The sequence below is a fragment of the Amphimedon queenslandica genome, unplaced genomic scaffold (genome assembly GCF_000090795.2).
Source record: "Amphimedon queenslandica unplaced genomic scaffold, v1.1 AMPQUscaffold_3389_Cont24615, whole genome shotgun sequence".
Taxonomy (NCBI): Eukaryota; Metazoa; Porifera; class Demospongiae; order Haplosclerida; family Niphatidae; genus Amphimedon; species Amphimedon queenslandica.
In genome coordinates this window covers 1-1,400 of record NW_003556282.1, presented here as the reverse complement: position 1 = coordinate 1,400, position 1,400 = coordinate 1, and the positions used below count along the sequence as shown (strand labels likewise).

Here is a 1,400-nt window from a genome sequence, read left to right as displayed (position 1 = left end):
AATAATTCTTTAGATAAATCTAAACTTATGTTAAACACACTCTTTTACTGATTACTTTGTAAATAACTTTGATTCTTCTTTAATTTGTTCGTTTCATTTTTGTTGTCCTTGTTTCAATTGTGTCTAAATGTTTTTCTGTTCATGTATTTATTTATGTTCTAGCATTATTATTTACTATGTAATTTTAGGTGGCCAGTCTTGTTACTGTGTTTGCCTTCGATACATCTCTTTTTTGTTTCTTTTCTTTTTGTCACATTTTATAGTATGTATTGTAAAGTTTACTAATAATAATAATAATAATAATAGTACAGGGTATTTTTCAGAATTTTGGCATTTTCTTAAAATGGCCGTAACTCAAAAAATTGTAGTCGGAATCAGCTCAAACTTTCTATACAGCACAAGGACATCAATATGTATCAGAAAATGTAATAAAAATTTGGGGTGATTTCGGAGCCATTTTTTGAAAAAACCATGGGCTATAGTACAGGGTATTTTTAAGAATTTTGGCATTTTCTTAAAATGGCTGCAGCAACTTGAAAAATTAAAGTCGGAATCAGCTCAAACTTTCTACACAGCATAAGGACATCAATATGTATCAGAAAATGTAATAAAAATTTGGGCTGATTTTGGAGCCATTTTTGGAGAAAATCATGGGCTATAGTACAGGGGTTTTTTCAAAAAATGGCTGATTTTTTTTAATGGCCATATATCTTGAAAAATTTAAGTCAGATTAACACAAAATTTTTATTAGCACAAGGACAGCAGTTTGTATCAGAGAATGTAATAAAAAATCGAGGGTGATTTCAGAAAAAGAAAATTTGCACTCTTTACATGTTCTTATAAAAGCTCTCTATTTTCCAATTATTTATTAGACTGGACGTGGCTAATATAGTTGTGGCCGTGGCTAAGTATGCATATGCACAGTTATAAATTTTACTTTTTAGTCTCTACTGGAGTGCTGTTATTATCAGTGTCATCACTGGCTGGAAGGTCCCATATTGAGGAAGGTCCTGTCTCCACTGCCTTCTTTAGACCTGCCGGATGATTTTGATTACGTCTTGGTGGGCGTGGTCTCTTGTTTCCAAGGTGCTGGAGGGTGGGGCCATCAGTGGTTAGAGGATCAGAAGGAAGAACAACTAAAGAATAAATAAAAATGAATAACATGTGTTAATGTACATTAATATACATTAAGATACATGTTACATGTACATGCATAATTATGTACATGTATCTTACTTTCATCATCATCTTCTTCATTATCGTCTTTCCTGCGTCTCCTCTTGCCCATGGGTGTGGTCTGGTCTTCAGTTCTGAATGAGAATATTTTGGACACTCTTTTACTGGGAGATCCAGCAATCCTTTCATTCATACTGTGCTGTGTGTGTGTGAGCAAATATGAG

General features: G+C 33.1%; 1 protein-coding gene and 1 long non-coding RNA gene across 2 annotated transcripts; both read right to left on the bottom strand.

Annotated features, from left to right (window-relative positions):
• Positions 1-96: 96 nt before the first annotated feature.
• Positions 97-250, bottom strand: LOC109592951 (uncharacterized). The gene is made up of 2 exons (XR_002190649.1): positions 176-250; positions 97-135 (listed from the first exon to the last, which is right to left on the bottom strand). It is a non-coding gene; the product is annotated as an uncharacterized LOC109592951 (long non-coding RNA).
• A 668-nt stretch (positions 251-918) lies between these two features.
• Positions 919-1,385, bottom strand: LOC109592950 (uncharacterized). Its single transcript, XM_020008248.1, has 2 exons — positions 1,237-1,385; positions 919-1,136 (listed from the first exon to the last, which is right to left on the bottom strand). Exons 1-2 carry the CDS (start codon positions 1,367-1,369, stop codon positions 934-936), a joined length of 336 nt encoding a protein of 111 aa, XP_019863807.1. The 5' UTR covers positions 1,370-1,385; the 3' UTR covers positions 919-933.
• Between the last annotated feature and the right edge of the window lie 15 nt (positions 1,386-1,400).